Here is a 25,309-nt window from a genome sequence, read left to right as displayed (position 1 = left end):
AGAGAACATTAGGCAACTAAATGTAAGTTCAGAGTTCAGAGTATACATACCATTATGAGACGACAACAGTACTTAAGTACTGAGCCATGCAACATACTCTAAAGCTTTAAAAGATAAATCTAAAATGAAGCACATTTAAAGGACACTGTATTCCAAGTAAGCACTTTTAATAAGTCCTAGGTACTTGATTAAAATACCGATTAGCCGCCAAATCCTCATCCAGACTTAATGCACTAGACATCCTTCCATACTGAAGATTATACCTTCCCTTTGCCCAATCTTAAAGCATTTTCTTTCTTCCCATGAAAATATCGTTTATGGATAAAATCAGCTCCCTGTGTCGATTTATAATATCAAACTCATCATGCCTATTTATTAATGCCAGGTTCCCACTTGTAATTCTGATTCTCCTCCCAAAATTCATGAAATTTACAGCGCTGAAAGTTGTCACAGAGATTTTATAAAGTCCACTATCCTAATTTTATAGTTTAAGGAGAAACTAAAACTTTGCCAGCAGAAGTAACTCGCATATGGCAAAGTAGAACTAAAATCCAATTCTGTACCCTCTGCTGCTTGTTCCACAATAACATGCTTACTCTCCTTTCCCTTCTTTCTCATCTCTTAATTCTCCCTATCCATATAACACTCCCAGGGACATTCCTAAATCTACATTTCCCAACAGAAAAAAAGACTGCCTAATAATAAAAGATCCTACTTAAGGTATTTTTCTAAAAAAAAAAAAAAGAAACGGAAACTCTTGTTAAAATCTGACAGACCTAGACTCTGACAGAGTCTTAAAGAGTCTTAAAAAAAAAAAAGCAGGCTTTAACCTATTAGAATTTTCCATCCTTGACTGCATTCTCTGTGGGGGATAAGAAAAAGAAATGTGGCCAGAGCTAAATGTTCTCACTATTGAGACAAAATTTGCAAAAACCAGCAATCTAAAAATCAAATTGGAAAACAAAGGGCAAAATGTTAAAAAGCCAAATACAGGTAGCATCTGATAAGCCACTCACAAAAAGAAATCTTATTCCCACACTCCCATCCCTTCATGTAACAACAACAAAACACTATTCACTAATTCCTATGAGAACTAAGGAATTTTATACCCAGACTGCTTACATGGAAACCTTGAGCCATTATGCGAAAAAAGTCTTCATGATCAAATGAATTCCAGAGCCCTCTGTACTGCTTTCATTTCTAATAGTCTAAATGTACATCATGATAGGAATCTATCCTTCTAGGTACCTGGCTCATGTTTCCTCTTACTGAGTTTCTTAGGTTCAGCTCCCAGACTGGATGCCTTCCTGTCCTTAATGGTCCCACCTCCATAGGCATCCAGCTGGAAGCCCTATTTTATATCCCATAATGTTATCTTACCAGTAGTTTCATAAAATTTTACTCACAAAACTAAATACAGCAAGTAAGACATGTAAGGTACTTATTAAGGCCGACTGCTGATTTACAGACTCTGCATCTAAACTAAAGTTGGATCCTGTTTTCATAAAGATAAAAGCAGTTAAAATAATTTAAAGTTTTACTCAAATCTTAATAAAAGATTAACCATAAACTAACAAATGTTAAGAGTTAACATATGAAAACTGCTATAATCAGGCTATACTTTGAATATACTGGGTTTAAAAAGTGAATAGTATTCTTTATTTAAAATGCATTTACACTGTTTTTTCAGACCCATATATCTTTGTATCCCCCAAACTATCTTTTAAAAATATATGGATTTCAGCCACAGGTGTGACTGAAAAAACATATATGTATATGGATTAAAAGTTCTGGAAGATACACAAGTTGATGACAAAAATGACATGAAAGTCAAATATTAGGGGGAAAGAAAGATTTAGAAAAGATGAGAAGATAATATATATCCAAATTCTAAGTTGTTGGGTGAGAGGTACTTTGATAAACTCCCTTTAATAGAATCAACATCAGACATTTGGGCTCAAAAAACATTGTTCATCTTCCAAAACATTCACCTTGTTTGTTTTTGACCAGCTGGAATTTCGTTTCTCTCTCAACCCAGATCCTATCCATTCTTCACTGAATGCTTGTTGGGAACATAGTCTACAAACCCTCTGCCTACGGACAAGCTCAGCATAAAATGCCTTTTAGAGAACTATAACATTTGGCTCAGGACACAGACTAATGAAAATTGTCTAGATCTTGTGATGTAAACAATGCCCACTAATGACAGAAAACCCACCCAAGAGGTAGCCTTGAAGAGTTGGTATAAAAGCATCCTAACCCTACCCAAACATCAACTTCAGTATGTTTCTATCTACCTACCACTTCCTTAAAATACTCTGAATGCCTGTTATAATGTCTACCCAGATCTAAGCTAGTGGTTTTGCTAATAACTTGATTTTTAAAAGTGAAAACAGTTTACATTATCATGATTTCCTGTATTAAAGGTAAGCCTCTCTGGCACATGGTTGATAAAATACTGTCATACACATGAAATTCATAGGGCATGCACATACTTTGTGTGCTTCAGTTTTGCATGACCCCACGATTGGAACTACAGTTGCATCTGATTATCATGAGGCATGGAATCAGCACTGTGGTAGGATATGAACTTTAACACAAAGCACTAGTGTCTTCAATTACCAGCATATCTAATGTCCAAGAAGAACAGTTTGAAGCATTCTTAAGAGACAAACAGAAGAACTTTAAAAACCACTAATCAGTACTATTCTCTCTCCTTCTTCTAAAGTTAGAAGGACATAAGAATGAACTTGTGATTATGTTTCTGACCTAGCTTTAAAGCTTATTCTTCAAATAAGGTAAATCACATTTTCAAGGGGAAAAAATGAAAGAATAAACCCTTTCTTGTTAGGAAAAACACCCACTGTTGGGGAGGGAAGCACATATTTCAAGTGTATAATTTTTATACATTTATAAATCTTAAAGAATGCTAAAAAAAGATTCAAAGATTTAGAGGTAGACAAAACTGAATGAAACCCTCATTTTTGCAGTTGAGAGCAGGTGCTTCCCATTAAACTACACTATTTGCCCCAGAAAAATAGAAAAGTGATTTCAATCAACTGAACAGATGTAGCAGGAAATTTTTATGTTGCAATTTTTTCTAGTAATAAAACTGTGACAGCATAAATAATATGAATCCTCCCCCACCTTTTTAAAGCCAGTTTATCTTTTCCATTTAATCCCTATTTCCATCAAACTTACCCTTATTTCAGTCCCTATGGACCTTTACTCAGAATTCTTACCAGGACTGTGAGGACGCCACCTCTCTCCATCCCTCCTTGATCCAGCTAGTCGCCAACCTCCATCTTCATCTTCTCCATTTTGTTCCTCTCTAAAGATGCGCCAATTTTCACTTTCTGAGCGTGTAAATTCATGCTTTCTCCCTACTGATGCTGGTCCACCTTCCTCAAAATTTGGTCTCCCTATAAAGAAAATAATATGGTAAGTAACCATGAGCCTCTGCCAGTAAAGATTTTGAAAACAAACTTCACAGTTCAAATCAAGCTTTCCTGCAAATGTGTCCATTTCAATATTCAGGAAAAAAATCACTAAAATAACTGTGGGTATTTGCATATATTATTAGACACATTTCTTAAGGCTGAATGTTCACAGACTGTGCAATTATTTTTTAACAAAAATATTATGTACAGTTTTTTTTAAAAAAAAAAGCCATGTAATGGAAAGTCCATCTTCCTACACAAGACCCTCACAGTCATATTCCCCAGAAGTAACCATCATCAAGTTTCTTATAAAGTCTTCCAAACACTGTCTGTGGGTACACTTACACATGTATACATAGCTCCCTCATCCACACGCACAAACGCCACCCTCTGGATGTTATAAATGTTGTTTTGTTTGCTGTTTTCACTAACACTGTATCTTGCCAATCCCTCCTTACCAGCACATACTTTTTAAAGTTATACGATATTTTTCATTATACAACATACTTTATATAACCAACACCTACTGGTGATTCTGCCTAAACATGGTATCTGTACATGTCAGGCCCTCTTTTATTCCAAAACAGATTATAAACTGAAAAGTAGGCCGCATGGTGGCTCACGCCTATAATCCCAGCACTTTGGGAGGCAGAGGAGGGCAGATCACAGGTCAGGAGTTGGAGACCAGCGTGGCCAATACGGTGCAACCTCGTGTCTACTCAAAACACAAAAATTAGCTGGGTGTGGTGGCAAGTGCCTGTAATTCCAGCTACTCAGGAGGCTGAGGCAGGAGAATCACTTGAACCCAGGAGGCGGAGGTTGCAGTAAGCAGAGATCGTACCGCTATACTCCAGCCTGGGCGACAGAGCAAGACTCCGTCCCCCACTGCCCCCCAAAAATAAAAATAAAAATTGAAAAGTAGTATAACCTCATTTACTCTAGCACCTAATACAATATAGGCATACCATAAATTGCTTTTGGACAAAATTCAAAGTTAAGCTATATCTAACTTAATATCTAAAAAGTTACATTAATGTCAAGAGAGCCTGGTACACCAAGTAAACTAAACTGCTATTTTAAAAGGACAAGATTATTCTAAATTGTGCAAACAAATTATTCAGTCACCATTCCACATGTGCTAACATATATAACTCATAACATTTATAAAATCTCACATCAAAATAGTAGGAAATCCAGAATAACATACATTGATGTCCTCAGTTTATGACAATAAAAGTTCATGTTCTCGTAATGACAAACTCAATCCTTTTAATTAATCCATACTAAAAGTGAAAAAAAAAATTGAACAACAGCATATGAAAATGAGATTCTAATTTCTGGTCATTCTGTTATATTCCATCTTACATATATTGAGATTCAGCATCCTGCTTGCCCATATGGTTGTTAGTCTGCTACTAAGGTATCATTCTATTGAAAGATAAAATATCTTGGAAGAATGGGAAGACATGATCTGCTGCTTTCTTATTGTGGTGGGCAGCCTCTAAGAGCTCACCAACAATCCTAGCCTGCTGATCTCTGTGGAATCCTCTACCTCTAATTATGAGCTGGACTAACAGAACGCAGCTGAAGTGATGAGATGCCACTGACAATATTAAAGAAGACTGCAGTTTCCATCTTGGACACTTTCTCTGAAGGACACTAGTTGCCATGTAGTGACACAGACCTTGTGGAGAAGCTCGCATGGCAAAGAACTGAGGCTTACCACCAGAAACATGAGTGAGTCTGGAAGTGGATGGAACCCCAGTTGAGCTTTGAGAGACTGCAGCATGGGCTGACACCTTGAGTGCAGCCTTACAAGAACCTTGGGTCAGAAACACCCAGCTAGGATAAGATGTTTCTAGATTCCCAACCCACAGAAACTGAGATAATAAATGTTTGCTGTTTTCAACCACCAGGTAAGGGTTTTATTATCTATGACCTTGCAGGATGTGTCTGGAATGTCAGAATTATATTCTGGCTTTCCTTGGTTTATTAGTCCATTTTGCATGGCTATAAAGGAATACCTGAGGCTGGGTAATATATTTAAAAAAAAAAAAAGTTTATTTGGCTCATGGTTCTGCAGGCTATACAAGCATGGCACCAGGATCTGCATGGCTTCCAGTGACACCTCAGGAAGCTGTTACTCATTGTGGAAGGTGAAGTGAGAGCAAGTATGTCACGTGGTGAGAGAGGGAACCAGAAAGATGACAGAGATCCCAGACTCTTGAACTCATTACAGTGGGGAGCGGACGAGGGATCCACCCTCATGACCCAAACACCTCCTACCAGGCCCCACCTCCAACACTGGGGATCACATTTCAACATGAGATCTGGAGGGGACAAACATCCAAATTATATCACCTGAGAAGTCATAATCTAAATCTATTGTGGCTATTATGTAATATCTGATATATCAAAAACTATATTGCAGCTTTTAGAAATTATTTTGTGTAAGTAGCTAGAACCTCAGGCACATGCCACCACACTCAGCTAATTTTAAAATTTCATTTCATTTAATTTTTGTAGAGATGGGGGTCTTGCTATGTTGTTTAGGTTGGTCTTGAACTCCTGGCCTCAAGTGATCCTTCTGCCTTGATCTCTTAGTAAATTATGTAGAACGGCACTTCTGCATAATTTATTCGGTTTCTTTATCACATATTTCCAACTGTTGCCCTAAACAGGCTGTTTAAAAATGTGATCATGTTATGAGAAAATCCTATCCATTGAATTTCAGGAATGCTGAATTTCAGGGAGCTAAATTTTTGAACCTTGTATGTAATTGCTACTGGTACATAAGTAAACTTTATTGACGCTACAAGTAAAAAAATAGATCTGAGGCCGGGCATGGTGGCTCACACCTGTAATTCCTGCACTTTGGGAGGCCGAAGCAGGCGGATCACCTGAGGTCAGAAGTTCAAGACCAGCCTAACCAACATGGAGAAACCCCGTCTCTACTGAAATACAAAAAAATCAGCCAGGCATGGTGTCGCACGCCTGTAATCCCAGCTACTCGGGAGGCTGAGGCAGGAGAATCACTTGAACCGGGTGGCAGAGGTTGCGTTAAGCTGAGATCGTGCCATTGCACTCCAGCCTGGGCAACAAGAGTGAAACTCTGTCTCAAACAAACACACACACACACACCTAGATCTGACTTAGTAAACTAAAAAAAAAAAAAAGAAGTTATTATGTGTAAATAATCACCTAGAAACAAAATTTAAGCTCCTTTATAGAAATTTCTGAACAAGTATTGTTCAAAATGGGTTGAACCAATATTCATGTAGAATGGTTTGGAACTAGTATTCATGTAAATTCAGGCTACTTCATTCTCCACAATACCTCCATCCCCTCCTTCACAAATGAGGAAATGGGTCTTCACTAGTCAAGGTGTGCAGATAAGAACTGGAGCCAAAAAAAAAGAATAAAAAACAAAACACTTAATAAATAAATAAAAGAAACAAAAATAATAAACAAAACAAAACAAAAAATAATTGGAGCCAGAATTTGAAACCAGGTCTAATGACTCCAAATCTCATCATTCTTTCTTTGGTGTTGCTTTCCTCTTTATCTTCAAATTTTCTGCCTCAAATCCTTTTTGAAACAAGGAATGCAGAATTGGTCATTCAAACTTTATGAGCTACAGGTTTTCCAACGGTTTGAGAATCACAAGGTTGTTTTAAATTTGTTTCTCTTTTGTTAGTACAGCCACATTTTTCATCAAGCCATGTAAGTTCTGCCTCCAGGGGCCGTGCTCATTTTCATAAGGGTGAAAAGACCTTAAGAACTTTTAAATGGACTTCACTCATCTCCCCACCTCTTTAAGAAAACATTTTTTAAAAGTACACTAATCACAAATGTCAAAGAGTTTTCATAAAGCAAATACATATAATTTAACTACCATCTTAGATTTTTAAAAAAAAGATTTTAAGGAGCCTCAAAAATCTTCATGTGTCCTCCCAAATCAGCCCTTCCCAAGATAAACACTATCCTAGTATCCTAGTATCTAGCCCCAAATATTAGCTTTGTCTGCTTTTAAACTTTTTTATAAAATAGAATATTCACTTATATCTGGCTTCTTTTGCTGAACATTATGAAAGACTCATTCTCCCTGCACGGAGGCCATGCTAATCTTCTCTGTATCGTTCCGATTTTAGTGCCTGTGCTGCCGAAGCAAGCACGGGAGATTCATTCTCATTGTTATAAGGAATATTTTGGTCTTTTACATTGCTGTACAGGATCTCACTGTATAAACAAACCACACTGTATTAGTCTTATTCTACTGCTTAGAGACATTTAGGTTGTTTTCTACCTTTTTGCTATCATAAGAATTGTGCTTCTATGAATATTCTTGGACATGAGTTTGGTAAGTATATGTTTGGATTTCTGTTGGCTATATATTTAGCATCAAAACTGCTAGGTCGCAGTATGCTCAACTTAGTTTACTACTACTGAATATTTTTCCAAGGAAATAGTACTACCAGCCAGGCATGGTGGCTCGTGCCTGTAATCCTAGCCCTTTGGGAGGCCGAGGAGGGAGGATCACTTGAGTTTAGGAGTTTGAAACCAGGCTGGGCAACATGATGAGACCTCATCTCTATATTTACCTATAATTTTTAAAACGTAAAAAAATTTTCAGAAAGAAATAGTACTAATTCACCATTTGTTTGCTTGTTTGTTTTACTCAAACCTCTAGCAATCATTAAATGACTCACTCCTTTACAGACAAACACAATTAGAGACACAGGATTAAAAACAAAGATAAGGCTCAGACACAGCACCTGATCTCCAGGTCCATGTAACGAAGACACACAGGTAAATAAGTAACCTAATTCAGCTGACAAAATGTGTTAATATATCTCATCTGATCTTCATAATAACCACAAGAGATTAAGTCAACCATCATTAACTCTCTTGCTTCTGCAAGGACAGGGATACCTGTAAGGTGGTTTCCCAAGGCCACACAGCTGAATCATAACCAAATCAGAAACAGAACCTAGGCAGTGTTGAAACACCTAACCTATGGTTTATTTCTACACTAAATGATTCTTAATGGTTCACTCATAAATTTGACCCACCGGAAGCAGCCAGAAATTCTAGAGAAACTGAAATGGGAAGAAGGAGATCTGGGATTTAAGCATAACAAGCTAAAAGGGTAGTAGACAAATCATGCACGGTACATCTTGGGGAAAGTGTCAACATCTCTAAAAAGGGGAGACATAGAACTAAATTTGTTTTCATCTTCCCACAGAATGATTTCAAAATGTATGCTCCTGAAAAAAAAATGGTTAAGACCAACCTCTTCAATATAAAAATTTTATTCTAGAAATTATTTAGAAGGTGACTTCAAACACAGTCATAAAAACGCACATTTCCAATTACTACTACTATAACTAAAAATTATACTGTATCTAAGCGATCCCCTAAAACATTAAAATAAATCCCTTCTAACCAAATTGATTACAGATTTACTTGTGTAAATTTGGATGGGTGGGTGGGAGTGCCAAGGAGACCGTCATCTTTGTAATTTGAATTTAAAAAAATATATATGTATATGTATTCCTGATATAATTTAAAATAAATAATAGGTCAGGCATGTTGGCTCATTCCTATAATCCCAGCACTTTGGGAGGCCAAGGCGAGCAGATCACCTGAGGTCAGGAGTTTGAGACCAGCATGGCCAACATGACAAAACCCAGTTTCTACTAAAAATACTAAAAATTAGCCTGGCCTGGTAGTGTATGCCTGTAGTACCAGCTACTCAGGAGGCTGAGGCAGGAGAACCGCTTGAACCAAGGAGATGGAGGTTGCAGTGAGCCAAGACTGCACCACTGCACTCCAGCCTGGGCAACACAGCGAGACTCTGTCTCCAAAAATAATAATATAATAAAAATAAATATATGATAAATATTAGTCATTCATGGGCAGTTTAGAAGATGACCTCTAAGTTCCCTTCAGGTCTAAAAATTCCAACAATTCATAGTAACGAAGACTAAACTGAGTGAGAGTTACATGGCCCTTCCTCAGCATTCAAAATCAAAGGCTTCCTCCTTCTGTAACGTCAGCACCATGACTAAGTCGACTAACCAAATACTGTATTTCAGTTGACTTATTTTTAAAATCTTAACAGATTTACAAACAAGATGATTTTAAAGTAAACCGTATTGAATTATTTACAAACTCATGCCTGGACCAAATATTCCTAATCTACAGTCAGTGAATGAGCTCAGGGCTGTGAAGCCTTGCACTGGAAGTGCACTCTGTGCTGGCGTGCTTTCTTCTTCTTTGAGGGAAAAGGGTCTACGGCTTTCATCAGAATTTTAAAGGTGTCTGTGACCCTCAAAAGGCAAAGAAACACAAATTTTAAATGTCTTTTTTTCCGTTCAATACAGCAAACATGACTATGAGGAAAACGTGTATTTTATGTCCTTAGGTTAAAAGCAAATTGTGTAAAGGTGCTAAAATACATATGTACTACATATATAAATAATTTCCCCAGTGGCAATAAACACTTGGTTGTTACAATCTCAGCGTATTAAGTCCAAATAGGATTCATCTAAAAATTAAATTAAATTAAAATGCAGTGTTGGTTTTTGCCTGGTCTAACTGAGTGGACTTCCTAAGGAGAAAGAGCAGTAAAAGGGCACCTGTGTGCATGTTTGACCCACGGCCAAAAATAGTGTTTATGGAAAACTTCAGATGGAGCAAAGAGGCACTCAGCCAACAAAATCTACAGCTGTGAGACTTGGAGCTTACAACTGCCCAATCTCCACAAGCAAAAGTGGAATTATGGGACAGACTTTGAAGCTTGTTTATGTACAAATTTTTTAAGGAGTGACTTTGTATTACTCTATTCAGATATATATTTTCTCTGATCAACACCAAAAAAATATTCTAATACCAAAGTAAACAGTGAAAGGGCATCCCACCCAAGTGTTGATATTTACCACCCTTCTCCCCTACAATTACTTATAAACAAAACTCACGGTGGCTAGGACAGAGCAGTTTAAATTCTATACCAAGAGAGTTACAACTTTCTCCCTGAGGAATAAATAACCTGCTCAGCTGGTTAATATGAGTCCTGAAAAAACAGTAGAGACTGTAGAAGCTGCAGTGTATCGGAATCTCAGAAAAAGGTCCTCAGGCCATTTGAATATGTACCATAACCCTACAGCCCTCATGCTCAGCTGTCTACTGGTACACACCCAGAGGCTGCCTGAAATCTGTGGGAAGGCAATTAGTAGTTGGCTTGGACATGTGGAAATGGAAAGAGACTACACATCTTCAAAAGAAAGCTAAGTACACTATGTAAGCAAGAACGTGGAGACCAGGGCTAAAGTTTTAAAGCTGTGAGATTACCTATTTACATAGGCCAGAAATCGCACTCCAACTGAAGATGTTATTGTTCTCAAGAAAAATGTGATACATTTATAGATATATAGTGAATTATTTCAGTCGGAAAGAAAATCAAATGTCTTTAGGGACAGAGGACTAGATTTAATATAGAATAATTTACCTGGTCTTGGAACCTTGCTTAATTTAATCATTATAATTCTGGAGACACAATCCATCAATCTATGAACAGGTATTTAGCATTTATGTTCATTCACAGAAGAAATGTTTTAGAGCCATCTCCAATTACCTTACTGTAAAACAGCTACCAACAGAAATAACAAATTGTCTAGATGGGAAGGACCATTAGTTTTTGGGTGAAGGTGGCATATCATCTGTGCCAATATCCGTGTCATCTCAGTGAAGGAGCCCCAGGAAACACCACCCCAAAATATGCTGCTTTGGTATGCTCATTACTGCAAACTGAGAAAACTTGAGGAACAGCAAGTACAGGGAGGGGCCTTCTCTGATGCCCCCTTAACTCAAAAAATGCCTTTGTCCCCTCCCTAGAATTTCATCAATCAGGGAAGATTAACCTTATCACATAAGAGATTAAAAGGTCCAGTAACAATCTTCCTCAAGTTAATTTTTAATACCTGAAAGACTCTGTCTCAACTTGACGACTTTTGTTCATCATACATTTCCTCCCCTCATTTTCCCATAGCGTGTCAATACCTTCCCCCAGGGCCTCCATATCCCTATTCCAATGCTATAAGAACTTCAATCATCTGGTCCTTCCTCGAGTCTCATGTTTTGTGGGACTCTTGTGCATAAGCACGTAAACTGTTTTTTGTTTTGTTTTTTTTTTTTTTTGAGACGGAGTCTGGCTCTGTCGCCCAGGCTGGACTGCAGTGGCCGGATCTCAGCTCACTGCAAGCTCCACCTCCCGGGTTTACGCCATTCTCCTGCCTCAGCCTCCCGAGTAGCTGGGACTACAGGCGCCCGCCACCTCGCCCGGCTAGTTTTTTGTATTTTTTAGTAGAGATGGGGTGTCACCGTGTTAGCCAGGATGGTCTCGATCTCCTGACCTAGTGATCCGCCCGTCTCGGCCTCCCGAAGTGCTGGGATTACAGGCTTGAGCCGCCGCGCCCGGCCAACTGTTTTTCTTCTGTTAAGTCTACCTACTGTTGGTTTATATTTTGGACTCAATTATTCAAACCTTCAAAAGGAAGAGAGAAGGTCTTCTCTTTCCCCTACACCAGCTAATCTGGTAACTTCAACCAGAAATGACTTTAAATGCTCAGGCTATTGTAATGGGAGTGCTATGCTCCTGAGTGGGCACTTCAGAGCTGGTCTATAATATTCACAGTTAGCAGTTAGGAATCACTGTTTATAGACCATAGCAAGACTTTCAAATTGTAGAAATCCAGAAATTAGAAAGCTTCACTTAAAGACATTTCCTTCTTAATTGAAGATCATTTTGCCAAATCATTTTTGTCTCAATATATTGAAACCAAATATACTATGTAAAAAGACTTTTAAGTTTAATAAAATCCTTATCTGTCTTGCCCACTATAATGTGTATTCTCAGGCCAGGTGAAGTGGCTCATGCCTGTAATCCCAGGACTTTGGGAGGCTGCACTGAGAGAACAGCTTGAGCCCAGGAGTTCAAGACCAGCCTAGACAACACAGCAAGACCCTGCCTCTACAAAAAATAAAAAAGTAGCCAGATGTGGTGGCATTCCTACAGGGGTGGGGGATTAGGTGGGAGGATCACTTGAGTCTGGGAGGTCAAGGCTGCAGTGAGCGGTGATCACACCACTGCACTCCAGCCTGGGTGACACAGCAAGACTCTATGTCTAAAAAAATGAAAATAAAAAATATATAATGTATATTCAAAACACATGACAGATACAATCAAGTGCTTCTGCTTCCTATAAGCAGGATTATGCTATACTTGTTCTAGTATTTTTTTGTTGTGTTGTTCTGTTTTTCTTCAATTAGTTAGCTGGGAATTGATATACATTATAATTCCTACCAGTGCAAGCAGGGAATGAGTATCACACCACAAATCCCTTCTTTATACTTTACCTTCCCTAGTTCTGAAGGTCAGTATTTCTAAATGCTGTGTCTGAACTTGTGTTGAAGTATTTGGTATTAATAAAACAAAGAAGGAATTAATATATTTTTTAAATTGGGGGGGGCAGGACGGAGAGGATTCTACAAAGGCGGATTTCACTTTCTAAGTAGCATTATATTAGTCTACATTAATAATTTTCCCAGCAGGCCTTCCAAGATTTTACTTTGAACAATCACAGTCTTTGTTTCTCAGATCCTCTTACATGTGATCTGAGGTCTGGTCAAAGTTTTAAAATCAGCAGCTAACGGAGGAGGAGAAAAGTACTGTTCACTAAGGCATTGCACAAAGCCATACCACAGCACGTTTCAGGATTCCGACAAGCTGGATCACATTTTCCAGCTAAACGCTATTTCAGTGTTGTGTTAACATTTTCTGTACGTTGTACACTATGTTTTATTAATACTATACTTCATCACACTGATCAGGGAAACATCTCCTAAACATCACTAAAATAAGCCTTAAGAAAATTCTTCAGTTCTTTCACACAGGTGTGTATTTTTTAAAGTGTCAGGTGCAGAACAATTAATTTTATTCCTATTCAAGGTCTTTGCATACAGCCTTAAAAAAAAAAAAAAAGTTTGTTTCCTAGCCAAAAAAATAAAAGATTTCAGATAACTAAATTATCTATATTACTAGTTCTGGAACTAATGGTAGCCATTCTGATGACACATGAGAAGAAAACTAAGAACATCAATGCATTAATTTATGCCAATAAGTCTTTATCCAAATAAATCTTCCCCAAACCCATGGTGGAAAAAAAAGAAAAAAGATTAGTAAAGGAAGTATCTCACACTTCAACATGCTATATAAGGAAAGACGGCTGAAAATAAATCTTGCAGGGAATTTCATCCCTTTGAACTTTCAAATAAACTCTTAAGTAAGATTATGCAAACTTACTAAAGACCGGTCCTGATTAGAGGGAAAAAATGCACCCCTTCTCCAAGTCAGTTCTGGAGGCTTTCTCCAGAGTTGTTAAGGTTTGTGTTGGGTAAAGAAAGACCTCCTAACAAACCAGCATTCTTTTCCACATGATCAGAGCTAATTGGCCCCCCTGCAGGCTAAGTGACCAATCACATCAACTTCAGCTGAAACCAGCCCCCACAACATTATAAACACAGGAATGTAAGCTGTAAAATCAGTCCAAGAAGAGAACCTACAAACTAGACTTGTAGATTAAAATTATCTGATCAAAAAGGCAGACTCTATAAATTTCCTTAAGACCTACCTTGGCATAAAGGCTGACCCAGCAAAAGAACTGGTGAGTACATGCAATAATATCCACTCTTATTTCTTTCCTTATGGGAAACAGGGAAAGAAACTGACTGGCGAATAGGAACAGAGCTAGATTACTTCCAATAGATTTTTAAAACAAGGACATTATCTATAGGGTAGTATAGTAAGATTTCTATATTCTTTTTCCTTAAATTTTAAAAATGGAATAACAGCCATATTGAATGCATTACTAGATATTTTCTTCTTAACTGTTTTAAGTGTACACTATTTTCTATTATAATATACCAGTAGAGGATAAAGGCCTTAGAAAAAAAAAAATTCAGTGGCTTGAGAAAAAGTCTTTTTCTTTTGGAAGGAATTCCAAAAACTCAAAATGAGCATAAAAAAACAAATGCCAAAAGAATAAGCCACTTTGTTTTTATTTCTTTAATCTAAGAAGAAAGTGATGAGTGTCCTAATTATAAGTTTTTAAGCATGGAATTATTGCTGAAATTAGTAGATACTTCTGCAATTAAGAAAGTAAAATAGAATCTCTGAGCTTATATAATAGGGTTAGAACTCATAGTGTTTGCCCTAATTATGGAGGGCAGGAGAAATCATCATAAGACTTTCAATATCAAGTATTTACACCAGACGCGAACAAATACATAGTAATACCATGTTCATTTAATGTTTGTTAGTTATAGCCTTTATCTTGGCTCCTCAGTATGAACTATACTATTTGATATCATGGCAACAGAAAAGACATAATTGTAAGTGCTACAACCCAATGAGTAGAATGAATTTTGATGATCAATTAAGCTGCCTATCATTTTTTAATAGGTACTATTTTTCCTCCAAATAATTTATAAATGGGGAAATATTTTACAGCCCACACACGGCAATAGAAGCAAACCTTCCCAACCTTCCACTCCACTTTCTATTGGGATCAGTTGATGAGACTTAAATATCAGGTAACAATAATATAATTTTTTAAACTATACAAGCAGACATCAAGCTATACAGAAATAAAAGAAATCATATAGGAAACTTGTATCCGTTGTAGGAAGTGGAAATATGTTTGTTTACATAAGTCTGTAGAGCTTTAAGAAATCTTATTACCATAATTCCCTCTTTTTTCACTTTCTTTGTTTTAATCTAAGGATGCCAGGCAAAGGGGATTGAGTGGTTTGCCCAAAATAACACAGCTATGTAACCAACAGTGCCAGCTATGTAACCAACAGTGCCAGAGCCTGAAGGCCATATCCCCTTATCCTGCGTTCTCTACACTAAACCACACTGACTGTAGGAGTCCACAGAAGTTATTCAGGGTAATTGGTTAAGTGGGAATTAGAAATCAATCTTCCTTCTCTATACTACTCCACTTGCCAGCACAATCCAAATCAAATCCAGCAGTCTTAGGTTTAAAAAAAAAAAAAATGCTGCTTAACTATTCTGATTATTAGCCTTTTGACTTCCCTGTTCACAGGTTTTTCCATGTATTTAGTTGCAAGAGAAAAATAAAATAAAATTATAAAGAGCCTAGAGTAAGAGTGCTACAAAAGTTGTAGGTAAGAAGTAACAACAGTCCTGAAAAGGCCCAAATGAGAATGATGAATTTTGTTAGTTATAGTCTACACAGAAACGCTCTCTCTAAGCAAGGAATTTTAGAACTGTCATAAAGTAGGTTGAAAATAAAAAAGAATCATGGAGCTTTATCTTCCTCAAGCTTTTGTGAAACACTAAGCATTTCGCAGCATTCAGTAGGAGAGTAACTCCACATGTGGAACAAGCACCAGTGTCCAGGAGCATGAGGGGCATTTTCACACAGACAGGAAGCAACAACAGTGGAGAATGACAAAGTTGTTCACCCACCATTCTGAAGGCAACCAAATATCCTTTCATTGTTATATCCTTCTTCCAAGTGTCAAAATCTTTTATTATGTCATCACAATTTTATTTATGACAGCATTATACTTCTAAAATTGTCTTCTCATCTGGCAAAATATAAACTTGGCAATGTTATGTCATAACTCTCCTCTCTACATTGCTTTAATTTTACTGATGTGCAAAACACAACTAGACTATCTAATAATTCAGACTGTAATAATCTTCAAGTCTTGAAAGAAGTCTTTCCTCACTGAAAATCTATTTTTAACCTACAAATAACAGGTCTGAACCTAACCAACATTACTGAAGAACAAATATTCTGGAGTGGCTCTTGAACAAAACTAATCAAATGAAACAGTATTATTTACAAAAGCTAAGCAGGGTCAAATGTCTGTTTTGGAGGCAATATGGCACTAACTCTGAACTCAGAATATATGGGATTCATCTCCACCATTTACTACCTCATTTTCCTTCTTTTTTTTTTTTTTTTTTTTAGAGACAGGGTCTCGCTATGTTGGCCAGATTGGTCTTGAATTCCCAACGTCAAGCAATCCTCCCACCTTAGCCTCCCAAAGTGCTAGCATTACAGGCATGAGCCACCATGCCTGGTTCCTCACTTTCATTATCTGTAAAATGGGACTACCAGTGGTACTTATTCTACTACTGTGAAACCCAAGACACATTTTTTTTTTCTTTAAAGAGAGACAAAGTCTCACTACGTTGCCTAGGCTGGTCTCAAACTCCTGGACTCAAGCAATCCTCCTGTCTTGGTCTCCCAAAGTGCTGCGAGCCAGACACATTTTTAATAACAATAAAGCAACTAATACTTTACTGAGAGCTTACTCTGCGCCAGACACTGGCCACTGGCTTCACATCAGTTTGTACATATGAAGTATTTGGTATGACTCCTGGCACATGCTAAACAATATATATATTAGCTAATATTATTAATCATTACTATCATAAGAATCATGAATAAAGTTAACAATGGTTTAATATAGATACTTGAGACAGTTATAGGGGCAAGAAAGGCATCTACTAAAGGTGCTAGAAATTTGGCTGTCAAAGACTATCTTGAGAATGCAATACCGATCATTTGTGGAAAGACTTATTTCACCAAACGCTTCCTGTAGTTAAAAAAAAAATAACTGGCTTTGAAGTTAGCTAAACTTGAATCATCCAAATAATCCAAAGCTCCAATTTGCCTTGTGTAAATTTCTTTTATCTGTCTGGGCACCAGTGACTTCATCTGAAAATGGGAACAATAGCTATCTAGTTGAGATACCAAAGAATTAAGAGATAATACAGTATGAAAGCAGTTATCACAGTGCCTATGAAGATTTTGTTGTTGTTGTTTCCAAAGCATAGAGATCAGGTTAGATTATTTAAAAATAATCCAACAAAATAAGGGTCATTAAGTAGCTATGCCAAGAAAAAATAATACACTAAAAGATTATGACAACTTGTTAGGGTCATAAGCTATAAAACATTAAAATAATGCACTAAGACTTTTTAAAGTCTATCATATGAAACTGAAATCGCCATCTAATCTAAATAAATAAATCATCCCAGTTTCATCAGCTCAAATCTGAAGAAAATACAAGAAAATGTCTCTAGTTAATCACCAATAAATGTTAAGTTACCTCAGAGCAAAAGAAGAAAGTTGTATATACCCAGCTGGCCAATATCCAATTCCAACAACACAGAAAGGCAGCCTCTAAAGCCCCAAAGTCCCTAGATACAGGAACTAGGAAACCCAAGCAACAACCTAGTTCCACACATTTGTAGTGCCCTTCCTAAGCCCCATTAAAAGGCAGGAAGTGGGTATGCAGCACTCTCAAGGGTATCTACCTCTGAAGGAAGAAGCAAAGGAGAGTCAAATATAAACTCATAGTCCTCGATTGTAGCAAAGAAGAGAGGCTCACTCAAGGGAAGCAAAGCTGCATTTCCTGTTCTGTTCCTGATAACTGCTACACTGAAGTCTTAAGACACCTTTCTTATACGCAAGGATGATTACAAGGAAGGCATACGTTAGATTTCTACTCACCACCTTGAGAAAAGGATAACCACTGCTGAAAACTGTTTGCAGTAGAAAATTAATTATACTAATTTTATCTTTTTAAAATTCTTATTTAACCCCTTAATGATTATTTTAGTTCATTAAACTCTTAAAACTTTTTCTTCTGGTTTACTTACCTTTAAAGCTAATGCTATCTAGAAATGTCTACCTGGAATTTCTTATTTTGCCAAGAAAACAATTCTCTTTCTACCCCACAATCTAATCAGAGCCTAGAATATGCAAAAAGACAGCAATCTATCATCCAGGACAGAAAGAATCCACGAACATGGTTGCAAAATGACAAAAACAAATAAAGCCTAATCATAAAACTATAAACAAGGCCAGGTGTGGTAGCTCAACCTTGTAATCCCAGCACTTTGGAAGGCTGAAGTGGGAGGAAGGCTTGAGAACAGGAGTTCAAGATCAGCCTAGGCAATATATTGAGACCCAGTACCAACAAAAATTAAAATTTTAAAAATTAGCCGAGGTTACAGTGAGCTATGATTGTGCCACTGCACTCCAGCCTAGGAGACAGAGCAAGACTCTGCCTCTAAAAATACAAATCAATAAATCAAACTCTGAATAGGCTAATTATAAGGCATACATTACAACCACAGACCTCTAAACGCTTACCACAAATGCAAGCCTTGTCCTAGCACTAAATTTGGCTTCAAAAGATTTGCAGATAGTTTAAAAATAAGCTTCCAAATGACTTCCAATTATTTACACAGAAGAACACTTACATATTTAAACATACCCCTTTTAATTATGAATAATGCATAATTATAAATTAACTATTAAATGCCAGTCTTTACACATAATATTTGGTCAAATCAATAAATGCCTGACACCTGGACTTGTGCAAGGAGGACACAGGGGTATATAACCTCTACCCACAGGAATTTTAAAATATACTTAGAAAATGTTTAAATGTTAAACAATGTCTTAACAGTCATTCAAAGAAACAATGGAAGAGATATTTTAAGGTAACACACAATTAGCTCCCAAATGAATGACTTAGTAAATGCCCCCTTACATAAAGAGAAAAGCGAGAGAGTTGGCAAAGTTGTGGTTAGAGAAGCACTCCCAAGAAAGCAGAAAGTGCATGAGGTCTCCAAATTCACAAACATTAACTGTAAAACAGTTAAGAGCTTACTAATTTACTCTTGATTTCAGAGAAATACAGCCTGAAATGGACAGCAGTAATTGCAAAGTTATTGCTCCCCTCCTAAGTCAAAGATACCAGAGGATGGTCACCAAGGATGGCCACAGCACACTTCAAATGGACGGCGCTCAAAGAGGTCTTGCATATCTTCGAGATGCTTGGGGAATCCTAATGGACATGCGCTGGCGTTGGATGATGTTGGTCTTTTCTGCTTCTTTTGTTGTCCACTGGCTTGTCTTTGCAGTGCTCTGGTATGTTCTAGCTGAGATGAATGGTGATCTGGAACTAGATCATGATGCCCCACCTGAAAACCACACTATCTGTGTCAAGTATATCACCAGTTTCACAGCTGCATTCTCCTTCTCCCTGGAGACACAACTCACAATTGGTTATGGTACCATGTTCCCCAGTGGTGACTGTCCAAGTGCAATCGCCTTACTTGCCATACAAATGCTCCTAGGCCTCATGCTAGAGGCTTTTATCACAGGTAATTTTGTCTTTGTTCTTAAAAAAAAAAAAAAAAATTACAGGTGTTTGGAAAGGGTATAGTCAGTTATAAGTAATACTGTTACAGAATAATTTATCTATATTAATAGCAGGTAACGTCTAAGATAGAAAAGAAACAGTTTAGAGCCAAAAAAAATAGGAGAAATGCATTAGGAACCTGTCTCAACGCCGAAATTTTACTTACTGGAACTACTTAAGAAAAAAGAGATCAGTATGACACTAAACTGCAGACATATCCTACATAAAAAAAAATTAACAAAAGGTTTAAAAGGTTTTCACTGAAGCTAATCATTTTGTCAAACAAATGAATAAATACATTCAATACATATTTTGACAGTCATTTTACCTAACATAGGAATTTGGTTTTTTTTCCTTCACTGGGCTAGAATTCCCTCCTATGAGTTCATCTTTTCAACATTTACTTCATGCCAGTGAGCCCAGAACACCACAGTCAGCATTATATGTTAGAGAACAAGTTACGTACACACATTCTTAGCAAAATGCACTGGAAATATGTCCACAAAGATTATGAAATTTTGCTCATGAACACAGAACACTCTTTCCTTTAAAGAAGGACTAGTGCCCCTTTTATGTGACATACATACTTTTAAAAGAAAACTTGGCTTTAATATACTATTCAATAATAATCTGAGAAGGTAAGCATTGGGCCGTATGCAGAATGATCTGGAATGAAATCCCAATGTGCTACCAACCAGCTCTATAACCCGCAAATCACAAACTTCTACAACAAGAGTTCCTACACTGGGTCAGTTCTTTGGATACAATTAAGGGGGTTTATAAACTTAGATGGGAAAAACTTATATCTCTTGGCACAAACCACTAATTGAAACTTGGCATTTCCTACAGGCAACAAAAAACAGTATCATCAGCAGTATTACTAGCTTTGATTCAAACAGAAATCATAAATATTTTGTCATATCAAACCAGAATACTTCAAAATCACAGTAATAAACCCACCACTAGACTGTTATTTAATGTATCAGTAAGGTACATATGGTACTATAGTATCATTTCTTAAATGTTCAACTGAATTTCAATAATTTGGTTTCTTTTATATTGTAAGCACTTAAAACGTAATTCTGATAAGTACTTACTTCTTAGACCTTACCAACAGCCTGTCAACAAAATCTGTGGCACAAAACTGATTAAGACACTCTTATCTATAGTTTAGGGCACAAGGAAGATACACCTGAAAGGTGCACTGAAATTACCTGATAGTCAGTCCTCCCTTGCCCCAGAAAAGGTACGTTTCAAAGTTTAAAAATTCTTCAAAGTATCCCTCTTTTTTTTTTTTGAGATGGAGTCTTGCTCTGTTGCCCAGGCTGGAGTGCAGCTGTACAGTACAAACTTGGCTCTCTGCAATCTCCTGCCTCAGCCTCCTGAGTAGCTGGATTACAGGCATGCGCCACCAGACCCAGCTAATTTTTGTATTATTAGTAGAGAAAGGGTTTCATCATGTTGGCCAGGCTGGTCTCAAACTCCTGACCTCAAGTGACCCGCCCGCCTCAGCCTCCCAAAGTGCTGGGATTACAGGCGTTAGCCACCGTGCCCAGCCAAAACATCATTCATTCTACTGGTCCCCTCTCCATCCCAAATCATTCTACTCTGAACCTAGTCTCTACTTCAACTTAATCTGGCTGTAGCCAAGTTGCATTTATTTTCTATTACTTTTTCTTAAGCACGGGCAGGAATATAGGAAGTGACCACTTCTTTGACTTGGTAAGACACTAGAGGACGAAGTTTTACATTTCTCTGTAACAAAATCATTTTGCTTATTCATTTTGAAATCATGGTTTTTAAACAGAAATATACTTTGAAAAATGCTTCAGGCAAATAAGACTAACCAAATTAACAATGACTTCAATTCCTGACTCACTGAAAGGCATGGCACCAAGAAATGTGTAAATAGTTGATATACCCTTCTCATTCAGAAAAAGTATTGATGTTTAAAGTCTTCATGCTAAAAAAAATTCAATAATTTCTTATTTAGGTGCCTTTGTGGCGAAGATTGCCCGGCCAAAAAATCGAGCTTTCTCAATTCGCTTTACTGACACGGCAGTAGTAGCTCACATAGATGGCAAACCTAATCTTATCTTCCAAGTGGCCAACACCCGACCTAGCCCTCTAACCAGTGTCCGGGTCTCAGCTGTACTCTATCAGGAAAGAGAAAATGGCAAACTCTACCAGACCAGTGTAGATTTCCACCTTGATGGCATCAGTTCTGAGGAATGTCCATTCTTTATCTTTCCACTAACCTACTATCACTCCATTACACCATCAAGTCCTCTGGCTACTCTGCTCCAGCATGAAAATCCTTCCCACTTTGAATTAGTTGTATTCCTTTCAGCAATGCAGGAGGGTACTGGAGAAATATGCCAAAGGAGGACATCCTACCTACCCTCTGAGATCATGTTACATCACTGTTTTGCATCTCTGTTGACCCGAGGTTCCAAAGGTGAATATCAAATCAAGATGGAGAATTTTGACAAGACTGTCCCTGAATTTCCAACTCCTCTGGTTTCTAAAAGCCCAAACAGGACTGACCTGGATATCCGCATCAATGGACAAAGCATTGACAATTTTCAGATCTCTGAGACAGGACTGACAGAATAAGACTTATCCATTTTTTAATGTATTAAATACACCCAGCCAGTTATGCAGCTACTTTTTCTTCACTGTATCTTATGTTTTCTTTTTTCAATGCTAATTACAGCTCTCTGATTACATCATGGTAATCATGCCTATGCCCACATAAAAATGGCTGAGCTAACAATACACATTCTGGAAATATAACACTGTATTACAAAGTTTGTTACCTGCTGAAATCAATGTAACTCAACTTGACAGACACTTATACAGAAATGTTGCTGGTGAATTTATAAGAATGTGATATGATACTAGTAATGAAGGCAAAATGGACAGTGAAGTTTAACACAACTGAACTCCAAGAAAATCAACCATTAATCTCTCATTTTCATCTGCAAATTGAAGCAACAGTTTAGTTTCAAACCTAGCTCCCTGGGTGGAATGATGACTTCACTATACTTAGTGAATATCCTTTAAAAGCTGGGATTTTTTCAAGACAACAAAGATCATTCATTTGGTTCTTTATACTATGAAACTTGAGTAAGTATTACCTCCTTAATTTTTAACAACTAAGAACAAAAATTAACGAGAAAAGCAACAAAGTACAGATTTATATATAAACCTAAAAGCATTTCAACATGACACCCAAACACATACATATGTTCATATATTTGTGGCAAAAGGTGATCAGATTAGCTCCAGCCCAAATGGAATCTGCAGGGTGGTATTTTGCATTGCAAGGAGATGCAAAATTTTATTTACTTTAAAATTGTCCTCATAATAATCAAACAGTGATTCATCTAAATGACTTCTAGCAACCTAAGTAAAAACATTCCCCTCCTATGTATGATTGATTTGATCATATAAAACACCATGAAGGCTCTAATTCATAAATACAAAAATATATTTAAGTCTTTATAGATATAAAGCTTTACTTAGATATAACTTCAGTGAGTAGGGAAAAAAAATCTACAGTAGATAAAGCAAAAGATAATTAGGCAACAAAGCATTTTCAAACCCAAATTCCTGTTTCCAACTTCAAATAGTTTTTTCTATAAACACAAAATGAGTGTTTACTCACCAGTAGGAGGTTGGACTAGATGAACTCTATTATTTCTTTCTAAATCTAATAATCCATAAAAATTATGCTTCCTGTTTCATTTTTTATTTTATCTATGCTAAAACGAGCCCTTTCCCTTATGTCCAGTTTAAAATGATCATTTGCATGATTTTCATTTCAATAAAAAAACAGAAACTGTCCTTAAACAAAACAAAAACCAAAAGTCACCCTATCAGGTTTCAAACAGATTTGTGGCTGTTCTTTTCTGAAATTTCCCTTATTCAGGTTTCTGTGGGAAAAATGAAAGATTAACCTTCCCCATTGGTGATGACCTAGGCAGGAATCATCTCTTGAAATAAATACTAGCTGAGTAAAGGCAAGCAGGTGTGAAGAGCAGGGCTCAGCAGCAAGTCACATTTTTCTACTATTTGACCGAAAGGAAAAGAAAATAAAGAAGAACTCTGGAGTGGTCTAAGACTGATAATAGCAGAAGAATATCAAGAACACAGAAACTTAATTATTGTGAGCTTTTGCTGTTTGAAAATCTTAGACATTCATTCTTAAGTAGAAATCAGACCAACAGATTTTCCCAACCCAAGACTACTGTAACACATAAAGACAGCAAGAATTCTTATTTCTATAATAAATTAACAAGATTCACCTAATCTGTGAAAATAAAGTAGTATTGAAGACTTACATGGTATGTTTTTTCCTAAAGGGACTACATCACTTACACAGATCACACTCTGGCTAGTTAAGTGAAGCTGCCCAGGGTGACATAAGTGAATGAGTAAAACCTGGGATCTAAGGTTCCATTCAAGTCAAATGAGTTTCGTATTATACTTAGTGTTTACACATAAATTTGGCATTTGAAAGCTAAATATGACTTCCCCTACACATGCCAAAAAAAACTATTGGTAAACTACTGTTATTTAATAAACATTTTATAAATCTATAAGAAACACGATCCAAAACTTTTTTGCAGGAGATAGAAAGCTACTGGGAGGACTGTTCGTTGTTTCTTTCACTTATTTCAAATCATAGTTTCTAGGTTAAGGATTAGGTTTTCTATAGAAAGACCATTATCCTCTGAGGAAAATGAAGTAAAAGGAAAAAGGCGGGAAATTACTGGGAGGTAGGAATGGCTGCTCTGTCTTCCTGGATGTGCAGCTCACTAACCTGGATCATCTGGGAGCTTGGTCATGGAGTCTTGCATACATGATCAGGAAGACTACTTTGGACCCCACTAACGTTAAACGTTCCTTTGGAAACTGATAAAGATAGCATGACAGTTCCAACAAACTGGAGACATGTAGTTACCAAAAATCTTAGGGGCCTAGTTTTATGTATGTACAAGCCCATACTACCAAGTACCAGAAGAGTCTATAACCAAAAACTGCTATGTCTATTAACAAGTATTTCATACCAAAATACACTAATTCGTATTGCACTGGGCTGAGTGTACTGGTATCATCTGGATTATTTTTTAATAATCCTTTCATTTCACCCTTACATTATTATACCACAAGATGAGCACCAGAACTGATCTCCCCCCGTGCACAATCAATTCCTACTGAATAGGAATTCTAACTCTAGTATCAAAGACCTTTTTCCACCTTCACATTCTCCTACAGTTGTTCACAGGGATTATGTAAGCTTCTTACCCAGATGTCTGTAATTCTACCCATTTCTCTTTTCATAAGAAGCAAATACATGGTAAGCATCATTCCTAATTTTAAAAAGAACAGATCATCCTGGAACCTTCAGTAATCGAACTGTCTTTTTTTTTTTTTTTTTTGAGACGGAGTCTCGCTCTGTCGCCCAGGCTGGAGTGCAGTGGCCGGATCTCAGCTCACTGCAAGCTCCGCCTCCCAGGTTTACGCCATTCTCCTGCCTCAGCCTC

At 37.1% G+C, this 25,309-nt stretch overlaps 2 protein-coding genes and 1 pseudogene across 7 annotated transcripts in view; 1 reads left to right on the top strand and 2 right to left on the bottom strand.

Annotated features, from left to right (window-relative positions):
• GIGYF2 (GRB10 interacting GYF protein 2) overlaps window positions 1-25,309 on the bottom strand; it is a 164,644-nt gene that overhangs the window by 69,175 nt on the left and 70,160 nt on the right. For 3 of the 4 annotated variants that reach the window (XM_025404237.1, XM_025404238.1, XM_025404239.1), the window contains one exon: window positions 3,243-3,422. In XM_025404237.1, the coding sequence (XP_025260022.1) occupies window positions 3,243-3,422 (180 nt within the window). Of the gene's footprint in view, window positions 1-3,242; window positions 3,423-14,131; window positions 14,202-25,309 lie in introns of all 4 variants that reach the window. The other variant, XM_025404240.1, reaches the window with a different exon arrangement.
• On the bottom strand, window positions 7,521-7,615 carry LOC112636779 (annotated as a pseudogene).
• Window positions 14,044-24,102, top strand: KCNJ13 (potassium voltage-gated channel subfamily J member 13). 3 transcript variants are annotated; one of them, XM_025404243.1, is made up of 3 exons: window positions 14,044-14,164; window positions 19,477-19,719; window positions 21,751-24,102. In XM_025404243.1, exons 2-3 carry the CDS (start codon window positions 19,500-19,502, stop codon window positions 22,371-22,373), a joined length of 843 nt encoding a protein of 280 aa, XP_025260028.1. In that variant the 5' UTR covers window positions 14,044-14,164; window positions 19,477-19,499; the 3' UTR covers window positions 22,374-24,102. The 3 variants fall into 3 exon arrangements, with proteins under 3 accessions (XP_025260028.1, XP_025260029.1, XP_025260027.1); XM_025404244.1 differs by having other exon boundaries at window positions 19,244-19,483; XM_025404242.1 differs by having other exon boundaries at window positions 19,244-19,719.

This window comes from Theropithecus gelada, chromosome 12 (genome assembly GCF_003255815.1).
Source record: "Theropithecus gelada isolate Dixy chromosome 12, Tgel_1.0, whole genome shotgun sequence".
NCBI lineage: Eukaryota > Metazoa > Chordata > Mammalia > Primates > Cercopithecidae > Theropithecus > Theropithecus gelada.
This window is presented reverse-complemented; position numbering and strand designations above follow the sequence as displayed.